The sequence below is a fragment of the Brachyhypopomus gauderio genome, chromosome 17 (genome assembly GCF_052324685.1).
Source record: "Brachyhypopomus gauderio isolate BG-103 chromosome 17, BGAUD_0.2, whole genome shotgun sequence".
Lineage (NCBI taxonomy): Eukaryota > Metazoa > Chordata > Actinopteri > Gymnotiformes > Hypopomidae > Brachyhypopomus > Brachyhypopomus gauderio.
Window position 1 is genome coordinate 15,889,282 of NC_135227.1, and position 16,819 is coordinate 15,906,100.

A 16,819-nucleotide genomic window follows, 5' to 3' on the forward strand; every position below is an offset into this window, starting at 1 on the left:
TCACTTTCTCCTTCCCTCACTTTCTCCTCTCCCTCACTTTTTCATCTCTCCCTCACTTTTTCATCTCTCCCTCACTTTCTCCTCTCTCCCTCACTTTTTCCTCTTCCTCACTTTCTCCTCTCTCCCTCACTTTTTCATCTCTCTCTTTCTCCTCTCTCCCTCACTTTTTCCTCTTCCTCACTTTCTCCTCTCTCCCTCACTTTTTCATCTCTCTCTTTCTCATCTCTCCCTCACTTTCTCCTCTCCCTCACTGTCTCATCTCTCCCTCATGTTCTCATCGCTCTCTCTCTGTATTTTCTCACTTAGCTCTGCTTCTGCTCCTTTGTGTGAATGTAAACGATATGGCCTCATTCAGGTTTTTCCAGTGTCCTCCTCCCACAGTTCCCCTGGAGACATAACGTCCAGTAGCAGAATTAGATGTTTGTGTCATGGCTGCTTTCGTCCACCTCTGTTCTGGTCCAGAGACCCCCCCAGTGCCAGTCCAGGGCCGTACCATACCACACTCACCCAAACATTCATGCAGGGAACTACCTAGAGTGGTCTATCTCCTGAGGTCCACCTTCAGACTGAGTTTCATCCAGGGGCCCAGAGAGATGCGTCATGTCCGACTTGCAGACACATGCTTGCACACAACCGCTCAACCCGAAAGCACAAAGGCCTCCCCGGGCTACAGGTCTGCTAGTACGATCCCCAAACAGCACGGCAGCTGGGGAATCTCAGTGGCGGGGGGCCAACTCTCAGGGTAGCTGCGTGGGGAATCTCTCCCCCACGCCTGTCGCTCCTGGCTAGCTCCACCTTGGACCATTTGCCTTCAGCACGCCAAAACATAAACACGCGTGTGTGTTCATGGATAGATCTCATCTGTCCTCAGAGCTGTGGGGAGCGCTGATCTGTTTTGTCTGAGGGAAGCTGCATGATGGATGGTGAGGGTGCCATGTGTATGTTTGTTTTTTTGTATGTGCACGTGCATGCATGTGTGTGTGTGTTTAGTAAACACTCTTAGGCCTACTCAACTCTTTCTCCTACATTGAAAGCAAAACGATTGTAGTCAACTGATGTGTAATAACTGTCCTTTTGTGATGCTTGTGTTGTGTGTGTGTGAGTATGCATGTGTGTGTGTGTGTGTGTGAGTGTGTATGTGTTTGTGCACAGGCCTGTGAATGTGGCAGGTTACACAGATGTAGCCAGAAAGTCAAAGAACTCTTAACAAAAGGGGAGCATTTGAGTGCAAGAAATGTGTGTGTGTGTGTGTGTGTGTGTGTGTGTGTGTGTGTGTGTGTGTGTGTGTGTGTGTGTGTGACTGCATCTTGTATGTCTGTATCCAAATATTTCCCTAAGCTTTGGATCCCTTTAAATTATAGTATAGTGGGGCTCAACAACAATGCTCTCCTAAATCTTGTGGATTTGCTGTTCAGTCCCTAAGTGAAGGTGTCCAAGCCAGAGCTCCTACCGCACACACACACACACACACACACACACACACACACACACACACACACACACACACACACACACACACACACACAGGTGTTCCATAGCTCTCTACTGGTCCCCCTGTGCTAAGAGCTACACACACAATACCAGACCCAGTAAAGTACAGTGCAAGAAATGAGAGCCTTGTGTGAAACGATAAACAACCATCAATCTTGTAAGCTGTGATTTAGGGATCACAGTCTAGCTACACCGCTGCTGCCTCCATCTACACTTTGGTCACACGGTGGGCCTTATCTGACCTGGAGTCTGACGGCGACGGTCCAGGGTAAGGTGGGGTGGGCATGGCTGGTGGTGAGGGGTCGGTGGACCAGCGTGCATTGTGTCAGTTAAAAACAAAATGATCCGTAAGCGTCAGAGCTTCAGTCGTGTGATCCGTCCGGCCTGACACACCACCGTGTGTGTGGTTGCTCTTCTACTTGGTTCACTTCGTTTTCTTTTTCTTCTTCTTTTTTTTTTTTTGAACTGGAGTTTCCATCATGTTCCACCCACGGAGGTTCCAGTGTGGCTGGCCAAACTGCAATAAAACGTTCGGAGGACATCAGAGAGAGAGAAAAAGAGAAAGAGAGACAGAGAGAAAGAGAGAGAGAGCCTGTTACCACTTTACCAAAAGCTCCAGACCTGAAACGCAGTAGCACTATCTGCGTGGCGGCCCATCCCGCCCCTGCTGGGTGACCCCGGTGTGTCTGTGCTTTCCAGAGGCTCTCTCCTGACCCACAGTGCACCTCTCAGAGGTGGAGGGGGAGCGCGAGGAGCCCTGACAGCCGCTCAATTGTAGTGCTCCGCGTGCTGTAGACGACTCTCCACCTGCTGTCTCCCCAGCCGTCTGCCTGCAGGGGAGAACCTCACACCAGCTGTGCGAGGCCTGTTTTGACTGAGGGCAGCAGAATACTGGCTCCCTCCCTCACAAGCGCTAGCACGGAGGAGACGGGAGCAGGACGAGCGCGAGTGTGGCCACGTCACTGCGGCCCAGCTGCTCTGCGGCCTGCCCCGACACGGCGGGAAACCTCCACCACACTGTCGCTATGGCGCGCTGCAGACATCTGCTGTTCAACACCAAATATTTAAACATCTGCATGCTGTTTAAAACATTCGAAACGAGCCGGTGGAATCTGGGGTGCCCTTGCATCTCACTAACTAGCGTTGGCCCAGTGTGATTGATGTTCAGGTCCTCAGCTGCGTTCTTCACTGGAGAGCGCGAGAGGTTCTGAGGAGGGGACAACAGACCTAGCAAATATCTCCGCACTGTGGACAGAAGGGTGTGGCTGGCCATGGCCTGACCACTGCTTGCTTTATAAACAGGGAGGATATCTTGTAAAACCAGCACAAACACCTCTTACCCTAGAGAGAGAGAGTGGGGGGGGGGGGGGGGGGGGGGGAGGGAGGGAGAGACTCTACTTGTCTTATTTTATCCAAACAGCTGCGTGCTCTAAATGAGTTATATATGTGAACTTTATTTACATGGGTGTTGCCCTGTGAAAAGCCACAGTGGACCATTAGCACACCCACAGAAGGGATGCTGGAAGCGTCATGGCTGAGGGACACGGCCCTGTACTGTCTGTTCACGTGAAAATCAACTGCGTGCATGATGAGACACCATGCATAAAACATAGCGATAGTGATTAAGAAATCAGATTCGCGTCAGAACCCGTTAAGATAATAGCCCTTAATGGGAATACTGACTTCACAAAACTCCTTAATGGGAGCTATACAACTTTTTATTGCCCAGTAATGATAGCATGTCATTGCTAACTTTCACCAGGATATTTAACACGGGTGAAACAAGGTTTGCAAAGCAAGGAAAAACTATTAACCAATATACAAATGATTAAAATAATGCCTAGAGAAAAAAACTGAATGTGAATGAGGGCACGTAATGCAACATTAGTCTTTCAAAATAAAAATGCATGAAATAACTTAGAGATGGATAATTTCAAACTTTGATAAAGCAATAATATTTGGACGATCCGGCGAAAAGTGGCGCTGTGATGCAAGTTCCTGGCTGCGCGGGAGGGCAGTGAAGGGGGTTTGGCTACCGGCGTAATATGATCCCGCGTTCGGCTCTTTAAAGGAATGAAGGATGAACTACTGAATGAGGACCAGGCTCATCGCGCCATACATTCTGTAGGCAGGAGAAGATGAAGTGAACGTTGAGAGGAAGAATGAAAAGTTGTGGACAGCAAGTTTTGTTTGCAAGCGAACGCAAGTGAGCGACGTTGAACTAGTCGCAGTGTGTGATGCGCCGATTTGAACATCACAGCTTGGCGGTTTAGAGAAGAGACCGTTGACGGTAAGTACACGGTGAAGGGGTTTTGGACAGGATTTTATACTCACACTTTATAAAAAAATCTGGTCTTTAGAGCACGCTTACGTCACGGACGATCATTTAAACATGAGATGGTCAGAGACTTTTGCCAGATTTCATTATAGGACTTTTCAGCCACGTATTTTCAACACACGATAGGATGGATGAGTAATACACATGCCTCCACGGTGGCACATTGGGATATGCACTTACTGCATTACCTGGATCTGAGATGAGAGAGACGGGCTATCCAACTGGTCCCAGTAGTTCGGACAGTGTCTCGGACACCTGTGTGTTGTGACCATTTTTGGACAAAATGAATGGCAGACGCACAGTAAACGCTGCGTCTCCGCACATGTTTACCACGTTGAGCGAAGGTTTGCGCGCTCGCTTGTATAATGTTACACAAGAAAACCCGAAAGCGACTTGGATTCGGGATTAGGGTTAGGCTACTGCGCACGTGGGCAACCTTCATAGTTTCACCTTTGACATCATTCATGGTCACTTGCAGCTATGACGTGAAGAAACTGCTTAAACGGAATTGCGCGTGGAGGTTGCTCGCTGCGTGATCTGTGTGGCCACTGAGATTTTTCTTTTGCAGTCTACCCAAATCAAGAATTGGGTTCTACCACAGCTTCTCCAGAAAGCGTGATTCAGGGAAACGTGGCTGAAGTGACTGGTTTAGGGTCCAGCCTCACAGACTTATAAATCATAGGGATTTTCTTTTATACACTACATCCATGTCCATAATCTTTTGTGGGTTCCTGTCCCCAGCAGGCAGTGTGTGTGTGTGTGTGTGTGTGTGTGTGTGTGTGTGTGTGTGTGTGTGTGTGTGTGTCATACTGACTACACTGAACATGTTTACACCTCAGCATCATGGAATGTCTTAGGCTGTATTTACTATTTCTGCTGATAATGAGGTGGGCCAGTCTACAGTAGCCTGTTATTAGTCTGTGCAAAGCGCTTCCTTTAGACCAGACAGACAGGCAGGCAGACAGACAAACGGAGGGAGAGAGAAAGAGAAGGAGAGAGACATACAGATGAAAGGGAGTTTCAGGGGAGGTTAGACACTGCTCTTGGCTACAGCTGTTTGCCACACATATTCACCATAACGGCTACAGAGGCTATTTTTACTGGCCCTGAAAGTGCTAAAGCCTGCAGCAGATGTTTATTCAAACTAAATCTAAAAAAACCTGAGTTGAGGCTGGTGTGGTCTGCCATATTCACCGATGCCTTTCGGATTCATTAATGCCCAACGCATATACCAGACCATCTGTTTTAGATGTATATATTATTCTAGGAGGATTTTTTGTACGCCCTAAGATGCTTTGGGGGGGGGATTTGATGCTGGCGTCAGGGACCGAAACAAGATGTCAGACTTGGTTTCAGTGTGTAGGGTGGCCTGTCATTCTCTGTCTAGTATAATGTATATAGTGACAGCTGGAGAGATAATAGATTACATGCTTCAGCCTGTGCTTTAGCTGCTTATGCGGAATAAAACATACACACAAGCATATCCAAATATATGCACATGTACACACATTATCACCCCCCCCCCCCCCCCCCATCCAGACACACTCGTACACGCAGCGGTGCTGACCCAGATCCATAATTTTTTCCTGCTGATTTGAGTAATTTGGATGAAACGCCAAATTCTTTGGAAACCACTTGGACCTTGACGGATAATCTGGAAGAAAAAAAAAACAAAACAACGATGATATCACATAATCACCTGATTGCTTATATCACCACAGCTGCATGCTCAGTAGAGAAGGCGTGCGTGCAAGCGTGTGCGTGTGCGTGTGCGTGTGTGTGTGTGTGTGTGTGCGCGTGTGTGTGTGCATGTCTGGGTGAGTCTGTGTGGGTTTGTGTGACTGAGTGTGCGTGTGAGTACGTGTGTGTGTGTGTGCGCGTGTGCATGCGTTCAAGCACATGTGTGTGTGTGTGTATGAATGAGAACATGGAACAATAGAAGAGCCTCTACTGGACTCAGTGATGCACTAGAGAGTTCTCTGTATTCCCGCCTTGGACCTCATGACCCGCGCATCCCCCTCACCTAGTTAGCCCAATCCCTGCAGCCCTGCCTGGGAGCGCCGTGGGCCAGATGTATTAGCCATTGGATTTTAAAGGGAAGATCAGATATCGGAAAGCAGCTGAAGTCCATGAATCTCAAACAGGTGTTCTGCGTCAAGCGAAGGTTACACAAGCTACACTACACGTGCTGTTACTGCATTGCCTATTCTTTAATTATTGCTCGATTGTATTCACATTAGAGCAGCAGAGAGTGGTGGAGTTTAGCAGGGTTTGCTTTGGACATCAAACCTCACTCCTGCTCATCCCTCTGCTTTTTCGGGCTGGACGAAGCTCTTCTTCCCGGAGGGGTCTCGGTCTTCACCGGCTGGGTTCACTGCTTTGATGGAGATTGAAATGCAACTTCGGGTGTTGTGATGGGGAAATGTTTTGCAGTTCTGAGTCAAAGTCTGCCTTGGCAGCCATTTTCTGACAACAGCAGCAAAGAAAGCCATGTTGTACAGCTGTGTAGTGATGTTAAAGTGGCGATAATGGATGTTTGGACCTTTTAGGTCTGCCGTCGTGGGGATCCTCACCTCCTGCTGATACTAAATAGCAGGTCTGTGTCATAACTGGTTATTCAGGGCACTAGAAAAAACTTTGCATAAGCTTCGCTTGCAATTGGATCGCTCACGGCGTGCTGTCGGGATTGGCCACGCAGCGGCAATGTGGGCTGGATGAGAACGTCTGACCCCGCCCCCTCCACCGTCACATGGGAGCCCGTGTTCAGGGAGCGGGGCGTCTGTGAAGAGCGGTGCTGTGGACAGGAGCCTTACGGTGTAATGTATGGCACTGGTGCAGGGCCAAGCACCCGGAGGCTTCTTCTGGTTTTTGTCTCTCGCAGTGATGTAAAAGTGTTTTTATTTTGAGTCATTTTCTTGCTTGAACTGCAGCGTGATGGTGCCGTTTGGACCTGAACTGCTGTTATGAGTCGGTGCCAACTAGAGCTGACCTGCTATAATTACTTGGTGCTGGTTGGAGCTGATTGGCTGTCATGGGTTGGTGCCACGGTTTAACACCCTGGTGCCTTGACTGCTCCCCACAGGGACACAGGTCGCTTAAGAAAATGCCCTGCTTTAGGAAATAACTACCTAGCAGGCCCCTCAGAGGTAAAAATCACTTCAGAGCTCCATTTTCCCACATCCAGGGTTCTCTCCATTCAGCCTGACACATTCTTTATCCCTTGTTCAGAGAGGGAGAGAGGACCCCCCCCCCCGTCTATAATGGGACTGTCATGCAGAAAGACACCATTGTCTAGGCCTGGATCCTGTTTCTCCTGGGGCCTGTAATTAAGAAGGGATTCCATGGGCAGGGGAAGTTTGGGTGCCTGCTTCAGAGGAAGGGTTGAGCCCGGGCAGGTAACGTGTCTACAGAAGGACGTCCCTGGTCCCCCGTCCTCCCCGACACCCACACACCCAGTGCTAACGCACGGCCTGGCCAGGGTTCTCCTGCAAACGCTGTCCACTCGGTGCACATACCGACAGTCAGGAGCGTGAGACCGAGAGAGTGAGCTCAGGATACAGGAAACCTTTGTTCGACTATGTCATCGAAGCATCGAGTTTGCTTTGCCCCGGTTACCAAGGCGATCCATGGGACGTGCGTCGTTTTGACGGGCGGGGGCTGTAAACGGAGGCGTGAAAGCTCGCCGCCCGCTGGGGTCGTCGCCAGAGGTGTGATGTCAGAAGTGTGATGTCAGCTGTGTCCTCACCTTCTAGATGTCAGTTGGAGAAGGAGACTGGCTAGTGTTCTCCAGGTCTCTTGGCTATGGTGGAGCGTCGCTGTGTTGGTCGTCACTGTCCGCTCCAGTGCTGACTGGTCTGCAGTATCTCTGTTTGTCTGGTGGCTGCGTGTAAGAGCCGTTGTTATGAATTTTTCATAGTGGATCCAGGACAAAGAGTTCTGCTGTTCTCTTCAGAGGCTCTGATGTCTCGAGGTCACTTGGAATAGCAAATTGTGCCCAGTCTGTCCAGTGGTCTATCAGAGGTTCCTGCAAATGAATGGAAAGTGATTCAAAGAGGTCATTGTCATTTTTCCACATTGCGATTAAGAATACGTTTCAAACCTTCAGTACAACGGCTTTTCTCCACCAGTTCACTTTTGACTCATTCTCTCTCTCTCTCTCTCTCTCTCTCTCTCTCTCTCTCTCTCTCTCAGTTGGGTGTGGCTGCAGATGGAGGTGATGGAGGGGTCTGTGGCGGGTGCAGCCGTGCCCGTGCCCAGCACCGCCATGGACTGGCACAAGCGATGTGTTGCCCTGGAGATGCAGCTGCTACGCTTCCGCCTGCAGGCCAGCAAAATCCGCCAGCTCCTGGCTGAGAAGGTAAAGGACAGGGGTGTGGGGGGTGTGGGAGGTGTGGGTGGTGGAGGTGGTGGGAGTTACTTCAACTTTTGCCTTACAGAGGTTTGAAACAAGGTCATAATGCACCTTGTAGAGTTTTAAAATGTCATGGTCTCTGAGAACATGCCCTTAAACTGCCCAAACAACTCTGAAACACGTTACTCTTGGAGGAGCACCAGTCCGTTCTGTTCTGCTCTGATCACCCGATGCTGTCACGTCCCCTCCCCCCTCCTCCCCTCTCCTCCCCTCTCCTCCCCTCTCCTCCCCTCTCCTCCCCCCTCCTCCCCTCTCCTCTCTTCTCCTCCCCTCTCCTCCCCTCTCCTCCCCTCTCCTCCCATCTCCTCTCTTCTCCTCCCCTCTCCTCTCTTCTCCTCCCCTCTCCTCCCCTCTCCTCCCCTCTCCTCTCTTCTCCTCCCCTCTCCTCCCCTCTCCTCTCTTCTCCTCCCCTCTCCTCTCTTCTCCTCCCCTCTCCTCCCCTCTCCTCTCTTCTCCTCCCCTCTCCTCTCTTCTCCTCCCCCCTCCTCCCCTCTCCTCCCATCTCCTCCCCTCTCCTCTCTTCTCTTCCCCTCCCCCAGCACATGTTGTGAGAAATGGTTAACTGTCAGATTTGGCAGGGAACCCTGCAAAGAGAATCAGGGGACACAACTGGCTAGTTTGAATGAGTCCTTGAGTAGATTTACAGGTGTGTGTGTGTGTGTGTGTGTGTGTGTGTGTGTGTGTGTGTGTGTGTGTGTGTGTGTGTGTGTGTGTGATTGGAAAGTGGAACTCTGTGCAACATGTTTCCCTCTTTTCCTCTTGTCTCTCGCTGAATCCAGTGCAGGAGCTCTGTGCCTCAGTAACACTAGAAACCCCCGTTATCTGATTGAAGCATCTTTTCCTTATTTAAAAAAAGCCTTTTATCAGCTTAACTGCTCATTATCTGTCAAAATGGTAGAACAGGAGAAGCTCTTATCTTTGTCTTTAAGTGAAAGGGCACTGCTCATCCTTTGCCTTAAACAGCACGCTGCCTGTGCGTTGGATACATGTCTGGGTAATGTAGTTTATGACGTGTAATCGTGTGTGAAGTGCTAACTGTGCTAGCACGGATGACAACAATACCAAGAGGACATTAACCTCATCTAGGAACTGGGTCAGAGTCCCTCACTATGTTAAAGAATCGCTGTATGTGCCTGTGTGTAGCTGTGTCCTCATTTTCTCTGTGTCTCTCCTCATGCCATCAGCAGGATGTTTACTATCTCAACAGTTCACGGGCGGATAAGGTCTCCTGGTGTCCTGCATCAGGTTCTTGTCTCCTCTAATGTCACCCATCTCGCCCTCCCTTCCTCCGTCTCTCTGGTCGGGATTTTCAGGGTCACTGCCTGTTTGGTTTAGGGAGGGAGGAGAGGCTCAGAGAACTGCAGCCCGCCATGTCGTCATTAGGAGTGGTTTACACATTGACCCAGTTTACAGCAGAAGTAAAAAACAAATAAATAAATAAATAAAATCGGCAGCAGCAAGCGTTTAAATAGGAAGAACGTCCAATTACATAAAATAATCTCACTGTAGATTTGTGAAGCGTTGGGCCCCTGTGGTCCAAACGAAGGCTCGGAAACAGCAAACATGTGAGCATGTGCAGTCACTTCTCTCTCTTAGCAGACGTGAGCGTTAGCAGTCACTGCTCTCTCTTGGCAGACGTGAGCGTTAGCAGTCACTGCTCTCTCTTGGCAGACGTGAGTGTTAGCAGTCACTGCTCTCTCTTGGCAGACGTGAGCGTTATCAGTCACTGCTCTCTCTTGGTAGACGTGAGCGTTAGCAGTCACTGCTCTCTCTTGGCAGACGTGAGCGTTAGCAGTCACTGCTCTCTCTTGGCAGACGTGAGCGTTAGCAGTCACTGCTCTGTCTTGGCAGACGTGAGCGTTAGCAGTCACTGCTCTCTCTTGGCAGACGTGAGCGTTAGCAGTCACTGCTCTCTCTTGGCAGACGTGAGCGTTAGCAGTCACTGCTCTCTCTTGGCAGACGTGAGCGTTAGCAGTCACTGCTCTCTCTTGGCAGACGTGAGCGTTAGCAGTCACTGCTCTCTCTTGGTAGACGTGAGCGTTAGCAGTCACTGCTCTCTTGGCAGACGTGAGCGTTAGCAGTCACTGCTCTCTCTTGGCAGACGTGAGCGTTAGCAGTCACTGCTCTCTCTTGGCAGACGTGAGCGTTAGCAGTCACTGCTCTGTCTTGGCAGACGTGAGCGTTAGCAGTCACTGCTCTCTCTTGGCAGACGTGAGCGTTAGCAGTCACTGCTCTCTCTTGGTAGACGTGAGCGTTAGCAGTCACTGCTCTCTCTTGGCAGACGTGAGCGTTAGCAGTCACTGCTCTGTCTTGGCAGACGTGAGCGTTAGCAGTCACTGCTCTGTCTTGGCAGACGTGAGCGTTAGCAGTCACTGCTCTCTCTTGGCAGACGTGAGCGTTAGCAGTCACTGCTCTCTCTTGGCAAACGTGAGCGTTGGCAGTCACTGCTCTCTCTTGGCAGACGTGAGCGTTAGCAGTCACTGCTCTCTCTTGGCAGACGTGAGCGTTAGCAGTCACTGCTCTCTCTTGGCAGACGTGAGCGTTAGCAGTCACTGCTCTCTCTTGGCAGACGTGAGCGTTGGCAGTCACTGCTCTCTCTTGGCAGACGTGAGCGTTGGCAGTCACTGCACTTTGTCTCTCACTCTTCCACTTGCTCCATCATAATTCTTTCCCTCCCTCCGTCTGCCTAGTCGACCGCGTGACCTAGTTAGTGTATGGAGGTCTTCTCATCTGTCTCTGCCTGGACTTAATGATTGAGCTGGCCGGCAATTAGATCACGGCTGTGTGGGAAGTGGTTAATGATTGCTCTGTTAGGGAACGGTCTCCCTGTGGAAGGGTGAGGTTCTGACAGAGTACTGCCGTGGCCCATTGCTCTGAAACCTCAGACTTTAATCACGCCAACACCTCACATCCCCATCTCCTCGTGTCCTTAGCTTGGTTTCTTTTCCTAAGCAGTGGCACATGGCATTCGTGCTTATCCTTGAGGTCAAAGTTCAGCCAGACGAGACTGCCCACTCTCTCCTTCCCAGTAGCAACTGCAGGTGAAGTGAAACAGTTGTTGGATGGCTGACGTGCTCAGGTTGACCCCATGACCCCGCAGCTGCCCTGACCCCACTTGCCCCGCCCACTGCCTGGGCCTCCTTTCTCCTCTCCTTCCATTACTCTGAGCAACAAAATTTGTCACCTATTCACAAACCTAATATGTGGACTTTATTATAGGTTTTATGATGAGTTTCATTTCGATAATGTGCATCGTGCAAAATACATATTTGCCAAATCACTGCTGACCTGGGTTATGTGAGTCCTCAGTTGGGACACAGACTCATATGGGCTTAGACTTGTCTTTAGCTTCAGCTGTGGCAGGTGTGGGGAGGCCAGGAGGTGAGGTGATTCGGTGGGGTATGTTAACACTTTAATATCCACCAGCCCCACTGGGATTGACGGTAACTTGAGATCGTGTCCGGCCTGTTGTCCAGACAGTGTGTATGTGTGTGTGTTTATATATAAAATGTAGTTCTTTTTCCTGGTGAGTGTTCATGCCTGTGCCATCTGCTCTTGTAAGTCATAGGGATTTTCCTGGTGAATCATTGAATCATACCTCAGTTAAGGCCAAGTGTGTGTTACATTCACAGTGAATCAGTTGCCACATTAGCAGCTAATGCACAGCGAGTCAGTGAGCGAGTGGGCTTCTCTCTAATGCTAATGTGAACCTGCATGCACGCGTTTTGAGTGTATGTGAGTGAGGGAATGAGAGAGATTCCCGTCTTTTGTGGAGTGATGTGTTAATTTTCGGAGGGCAAATGTGCTGACCCCAGGGTGAACAAGCGGAACAAGCCAGAAAAGGCACTGTGTGTGTGTGTGTGTGTGTGTGTGTGTGTGTGTGTGTGTGTGTGTGTGTGTGTGTGTGTGTGTGTGTGTGTGTGTGTGTGTGTGTGTGTGTGTGTGTGTACCTCTGTGCGTGCAGATCATTTTTGCTTAGTCTGGGAGACCTGTGTTTGTGTTTGTGGGTAGTGAGTGCTATTTAGCCTGATTAAAGAACTCTAATGAATCCAAGGGTGAAGTGTCTTCACAAGCATGTGCGTGAGTCTCATCCTGCTCACACCTTGGTGCTGTGAGTTAACTTCAGCCTGCACCTCACTCCACCTTCTTCTACAGGTGAACAGAACCAGCTGTGGGTTTCTATTTCTCTCGTCCTTGTGTGGGAAGCTTCCCATAGCACGCGAGGTACCGTACATCCACTGTAAGGCTGACGTCTCTTCTTTATCATTGGGAAACCGGGCCATCCGATTCTTGTGCAACTGTGGTGAGGCCTGGGTGGATGGAGGGGTTATGAACACCACCCGTCTCCCTCCTGCCAACCATCTGTTAACAAAGACCAAAGATGAACAAGAGGCAATGATCTGTTCAAACCCCGTTTGCTCATTAAAACATTATAGTTTGATTTTTAACGTTCGTTTCCTGTCTGGTAAACTCCATGACGTTTACCCTCTTTTTTTGTAAGAGTGGCTTAGGAAGGTCCAGTGTCAGTTGCCGACTGTAAAAGACCAAAGCATCAGCGTTTGTTTAAATCCGAAACAAATGAACGGAGGCTGGTGTTTTTAATTGGGTCCAGCTCGGGTCCAAATGGCTGTGGTTCTGTGTGCAGATGCAGGACCTGGAGCAGAGGGTGATCGAGGCCGACCGGCGTGCCGACAGCGCCGAGAAGCAGGTACAACCTTCCCGCCCGGCTGCCATTACCGCGATACCTGGACGTCCGCGTTGGCGAAACCCGTCCGTCCGGCCGCCTGTTTGTGTTGCTTCACTCGAGCTTTAGAACTGAAAATGTCGATGTTGTTCGTCTGTCCCACTCCAGGTGCAAATCATGGACGAAAAGCTTAAGTCGGCAAACGTGCAGCCCACTGAATCAGAAAGCTCCTTGTACAGAAGATACCAGGAGTTGACCAATCAGCTGCAGGAAAAAGATACAGCCATACAGAGACTGGAAGCACAGCTGGAAAAACAGGTAGAGATTGTGATCTGAGGAAGACACAAGGCCATGTATGTCCATAAAAGCTCCCAGGAGGGGACCAGCTGACGCACACAACTGTTCTTACTTATCTGCAGAATTTGGTCCGAGCCCAAGAAGCCAAGATTATAGAGGAGAAGGCGGCCAAAATCAAAGACTGGGTTACGTTCAAGCTACGAGAGGTGAGTTATGTGTTGGGTTGTACAGTAGTGCTACGTGTTCTGTTAAACGTTTTAATTAAGCCTCTCTCTCTCTCTCTCTCTCTCTCTCTCTCCATCATACACACAGATGGAGATTGAGAACCAGCAGTTGAAGCTTGCCAATTTAAGACAGACGGAGCGTATCCTCCTCCTGCAGGACAAACTTCAAAGTACAGATTCAGACACTTATTTTCCATTCCCTCTCTCTCTTTCTCTCTCTCTCTCTCTCTCTCTCGTTAACCCTGCCCTATTGTGTGTTACAGCCCTGCTGGAGAGCCCCACGTCTCCTGGTTCCCCCAGGTCTCCAGATGTCCACCTGGTGTCCACCGGCAGCCCATTGCACCCCCCCAGTTGCCCTGCTACGCCCCCTATGCAGGATGAGGGCTGGACACCCACAGGCCTTTCTGTGCCCAACTCTGCTACAGGTTCATTCTTCCTGCTTCTTGTATAATATAGCGTGTCTGTTGAGATGGTCTAGAGTGTAACTGGGTAATTGGGTCTGTTTGTGCCGTGTAGATGGTAGGAGGAAGCCGGTGGAGTGTTTGGACTCGGTCTCCCAGAATGCATTGAAACGCCCTCCTCTTCATGACCGGGGAGGTGGCTTCCTCAAGCTCAGCCCAGACGGAGGTGGTGATGCTGGTGTTGCCGTGGTGACGGAGGCGAGGAAGGGGCCTGGGGCTTTAACCACAGTCACGCGGAAGAGAGGGGCGGCGGGTGGAGGCTCGGACCGAGATCACTCCTCCGACGAGCTCAACAGCAAATTCCGCTCCCAGCGCCTTCGCTCCTCCTCCTCCTCTTCGTCCTCCTCCTCGTCTTCCTCTACCTATGAGACCTCTGGGCCTGATGGCTTCGACACACCTATCGGCACTCCCAAAAGCCCTCCCGCTCTGTGCGCCCCTGTCTCTGGGGGCTGCGGACCTCAGCCTGCCCCCCCCCTGCTGGCGTTACCCTCTGGCTCCTGTATGACCCTCCCCAAGGTACGTACCCCCCTCACGCCTCGCGACAGCGTCCAGCTCGTCAAGAAGCACCACAGCCAGCCGCAGCCGGGCCCGGAGAACCTCCATCAGGTCAACGTGAGCATAGACATCGGCTCCCGCGCGTGCCCCTCACCCCTGGCTTCTGTGTTGACGCTGGGGGTGGAGGAGACCGACATCGATGAGGGACCCCCCGAGAGCATGGAGGACGTGGTGGACGGGTTCTCCGCAGAAGCAGGGCCGCACCACGGAACCTCCTTCCTGGGGTTGGCGGAGGAGCTGGAGAAGCTGGATCCAGAGGCTGTGAAACCACCTCCTCCACCACTGCACCGCTTCCCTTCCTGGGTATGACGGAGGGAGAAGATTCACTTTAATCTGAAATAAGAGGCTCAGAGAAACGTCGTTGTTGTTGTTGTTGTTGTTGTTGTTGACTCTCCTCTGGTGTGTGCTGTGTAGGAGAGCCGTATCTACGCAGTGGCGAAGTCTGGTATGAGAGTGTCCGAGCCGAGCCCTGGAGCCAGAAGCACGGGGAGAGGTCAGTCAGCCAATCAGTTACTACCAGACAAGGTCCAACCAATCAGAAACGCATCACTCAATGATGAGTTACCAAGGGTGTCACTCCATCACCGACCAATCACCTCCGCTAACTTATGTTACACCGTAAACAGATGTGCTCAAGTTTAAGGTGAGCTCAAAAATGTTTGTGTGGTTGTGTTCCTCCTCGTCCGTCAGTGAGAGGCCAGGTCTTGTTTGATGTCACTAACTCTCACCTGGAGGAACACCTGTGCAGGGGAGCCTGCTACACACTGAAGCTTTTAAGAGGCTTTTAGAGGACGGTGAGAATGGAAAGGCTTCTTTCTAATTAACCCTGATGAAAGGGAGAAAGCGGTGTGTAATTATTGGACTGCTTCTCCTCCGCCTCTCAAAGGCAGACAAACCTGTTGTGCCGGGTCATGGGGGACTCAGCCCGGCGCTGTCGGATCTGCTGTTTGCAGACGTTTGTTGCTCTGAAGACTTGAGTTCCTAGCTTCATCAATCTACTAGCCTTGTCCATCTGATCCGGCTAATCCTGATCTTCATGAGCACCTGAATATTAGAGCTCCAGATGTGTTAAAGGTTCTAACTGGACCCAGCGGGACGTTGGGCACCTGTGCTCCAAACGAAACCACCAGACCAGGATTTGTGCTGCTTCCTGACAAGAGGATATTTTCAGCTACGGGCTCTTAAGATTCCGGCAAATTCTTCTTCTCTGAATAATCTGTTTTGCAAGTATGTGTGGTCAAGTGGTACACAGGCATGTTCTGGATGAGTCACACCTAGCCGGTGAGTTGCGTGCAGGGTTGCGGGGAAGGGGAGGCGTGGCCAGGATGGGGAGGCGTGGCCAGGATGGGGAGGCGTGGCCGGGACGTGACGTGGTGTGCAAGTGCCATAAGCAGCAGGCATAAGAGGTTTCGGTGTAAGACACCACTGGGTTACTCACAGTGGCTTCTTGCTAGCTGCTGGATGTGAAGTGTACCCGAGTGCATGCCTCGAGCATTACTAATGCACTCCACACACACACACACACACACACACACACACACACACACACACAAACGTGCCTGCTCGTTAAGGAAAGGTCACCCCAGAGCATTACCGTAGCAACACTGAGGTTAAGACTTTGCTGAAGGGAAGCCAGACTTTGCCAGATTACCCTCCTCTGACCCAGAGAACACGAACACGGCGGATGTTTTAATTGTTTTACAAACTTGCGCGTGAACTTGCGTGTGACGCTCTTGTGACATCAGCGCTGTGTTGCCATGTTGATTGTTTCTACACAGGATCCACCGTGCCTCAGTACCCTGCAGCTGGGCCCGTCCCCCACCTCATCTACAAGACCGTCAGCGTACCCGTCTTCTCCACACTGAAAGGAGTAAGAGCGCCATCACTGATGCCTCCATCTCGCTGACGTTAACCACGGTTGATCTGCTCTGCTGCGTGGCTGAGTGTATCCAGTGATGTTAAGTGGTTTAAGTCCATCACGTTGTCTGCACTCTCTCTCCCTCCCCCAGAGAGCCACTCAGATCAGCAGCACGCCTCTCCTCGATGACGACTCGGGCTCGGAGGACGACAGCAGCTCGCTGGCCAGCCTGCGCACGTCCACTCTGGGTCCCGAGAGGAAGAGCGGCACCCCGGGGAGCCCGCGGGCCGTGAAGAGAGGTGAGGCGGGGCGAGAGTGCGGGCCGGCGGCCCTCCCACATCCCTCTCGGACCACACGCCAGCGGCAAAACGTACGAGAGAGAACTGCAGTAAAGTAAAAGCACTTTACTGCCTTTCTCTCTCGTATGTTTTGCAGCTTTGAGGGGCTTGAGGCATAGTTCACCTGTCCTCTTGGTGTGACCGTGTCCTCGATCAGTTCTC

The 16,819-nt window shown here is 51.0% G+C and overlaps 1 protein-coding gene across 1 annotated transcript in view; it reads left to right on the forward strand.

Annotated features, from left to right (window-relative positions):
- Positions 1-3,561: 3,561 nt before the first annotated feature.
- Positions 3,562-16,819, forward strand: part of plekhh1 (pleckstrin homology domain containing, family H (with MyTH4 domain) member 1) — a 25,362-nt gene continuing 12,104 nt past the window's right edge. The window contains exons 1-11 of the mRNA XM_076978615.1: positions 3,562-3,781; positions 8,021-8,186; positions 12,886-12,948; positions 13,093-13,242; positions 13,344-13,427; positions 13,534-13,615; positions 13,709-13,870; positions 13,962-14,764; positions 14,876-14,954; positions 16,240-16,331; positions 16,471-16,618. Of these exons, the coding sequence (XP_076834730.1) occupies positions 8,037-8,186; positions 12,886-12,948; positions 13,093-13,242; positions 13,344-13,427; positions 13,534-13,615; positions 13,709-13,870; positions 13,962-14,764; positions 14,876-14,954; positions 16,240-16,331; positions 16,471-16,618 (1,813 nt within the window). The 5' untranslated portion in view covers positions 3,562-3,781; positions 8,021-8,036. The remainder of the gene's footprint in view (positions 3,782-8,020; positions 8,187-12,885; positions 12,949-13,092; positions 13,243-13,343; positions 13,428-13,533; positions 13,616-13,708; positions 13,871-13,961; positions 14,765-14,875; positions 14,955-16,239; positions 16,332-16,470; positions 16,619-16,819) is intronic.